The following is a 1,383-nucleotide window of genomic DNA, read 5'->3' as shown; positions in this document are numbered from 1 at the left end:
ACCCAGCAGCTCCTAAGAGGTCATCTCGCTTCAGGCAGGAAGGGCCTCAAACTGCCTGTGTGCCCAGGAGCCCGGAGCCGGAGCACGCGCCCGGGGGGCACAGGCAGCCCGGGGCCTCGGAGGTGACACGGAGAGGCTGTCTCAGGGCAGGGCCTGTCCGTCTGTCCGTTTCCTCCTCAGGCTCAAGGTGGTCCAGAGAGAAGTACGGTGACTGGTCTGTGCTCGCTGTGGCCATCAGCCCACTTCTCCCTCCTCCCTCCGTCAGTGCAGACGCGAGCTCTGTTGGATTCCCGGGATGTCAAAGCGCTGCCTGCCCGCCCCCCCGCACCCCGCCGCTGGGTTGCGGGCTGGATCCCCAGTCGGGGAGAGGGAGGGCGAGCAGGGGGCAGCCGATCAGTGATTCTCTCATCATTGAGGTTTCTCTCTCTCTCTCCCTCTCCCTTCCTCTCTAGAATCAATAAAAATAAAAACACACAGAGGGAATCGACAGATCAGCGGTCACCAACCAGTGGTCTGTGAGATCTGAAAGGTTGGCGACCGCTGGGTTAGATGAAGCAGAGGGTCAAATCCAATAGGAAGGCAGCGATGTGCCCCCCCGATGCCCACGCACAGCACCCCACACGCCTTCAGGGCCACTGCTCCGAGAGACTGGTCCTGGGCGCACAGCCCCCCGCCCCCAGGCTGTGCGACAGAAGGACACGTCCCCGGCGCTCACGCTGCGTCTTTATTAGCCGACGTCCCCCCTCCTAGCGGACGCACAGCGACCGGCACCCAGTCCCCGCTCCCACTCCATTCCTGCGTGCAGGCGGGCGGCACGGTCCCTGGACGGAGCCCTCCCTCCCTCTCCACACGATAGGACCCGCCGGCTGAGGACCAGGCAGAGGGAGCACGGAGCCACCCCGTCCGACTGCAGGCCGCTCCGTCCAGCCTCACGCCCAGTGCAGGGGACACTGTCAGTCCTGAGCTCTGTCCATACTCCGTCCGGGGACAAGGGTGAGGCCTCTGACCCGAAGGGGAGGTGAGCGCAGGACGGCCACAGCCGGGGTCACACCCTCAGCCCACAGCCCTCAGCCCTGCGGCCTCGGAGCTGCCCCGTCCGGGGGGTGAGGGGCCGGCCAGGACGCCCCAACTAGGAGGGGGCTGCCCTGCCGGGCCGCTTCTCGGTGAAGAAACTCTTGAGCAGCAGCACCTGGCTGACGCCCACCAGGCACAGGGCCACGGTCTCGCCCAGAGACCAGTAGGAGACCCGGCTGTGGAGGTCCTCCGCCCGCGCCCGGTCCTGGGCCTCCCGGAGCCGGTAGTGCGTCTGGGAGTCGATCACCGTCCGCAGGGCCTCGTGTATGGTCACGCAGGCGGACTCCATCTGGGGGAGGGGAGAGGGTC

At 66.7% G+C, this 1,383-nt stretch overlaps 1 protein-coding gene across 1 annotated transcript in view; it reads right to left on the bottom strand.

The window, feature by feature from the left end:
• Positions 1–706: 706 nt before the first annotated feature.
• Positions 707–1,383, bottom strand: part of TMED3 (transmembrane p24 trafficking protein 3) — a gene marked incomplete at its 5' end in the record, with an annotated part of 2,403 nt that continues 1,726 nt past the window's right edge. Inside the window, 2 exons of the mRNA XM_015558977.1 lie at positions 707–866; positions 899–1,363. Coding sequence (XP_015414463.1) covers positions 1,130–1,363 — 234 coding nt within the window. The remainder of the gene's footprint in view (positions 867–898; positions 1,364–1,383) is intronic.

The sequence above is a fragment of the Myotis davidii genome, unplaced genomic scaffold (genome assembly GCF_000327345.1).
Source record: "Myotis davidii unplaced genomic scaffold, ASM32734v1 scaffold1914, whole genome shotgun sequence".
In the NCBI taxonomy this organism is placed as follows: Eukaryota; Metazoa; Chordata; class Mammalia; order Chiroptera; family Vespertilionidae; genus Myotis; species Myotis davidii.
Note: the sequence above shows the minus strand (reverse complement) of the source record. Positions and strands in the feature narration are given on the sequence as shown.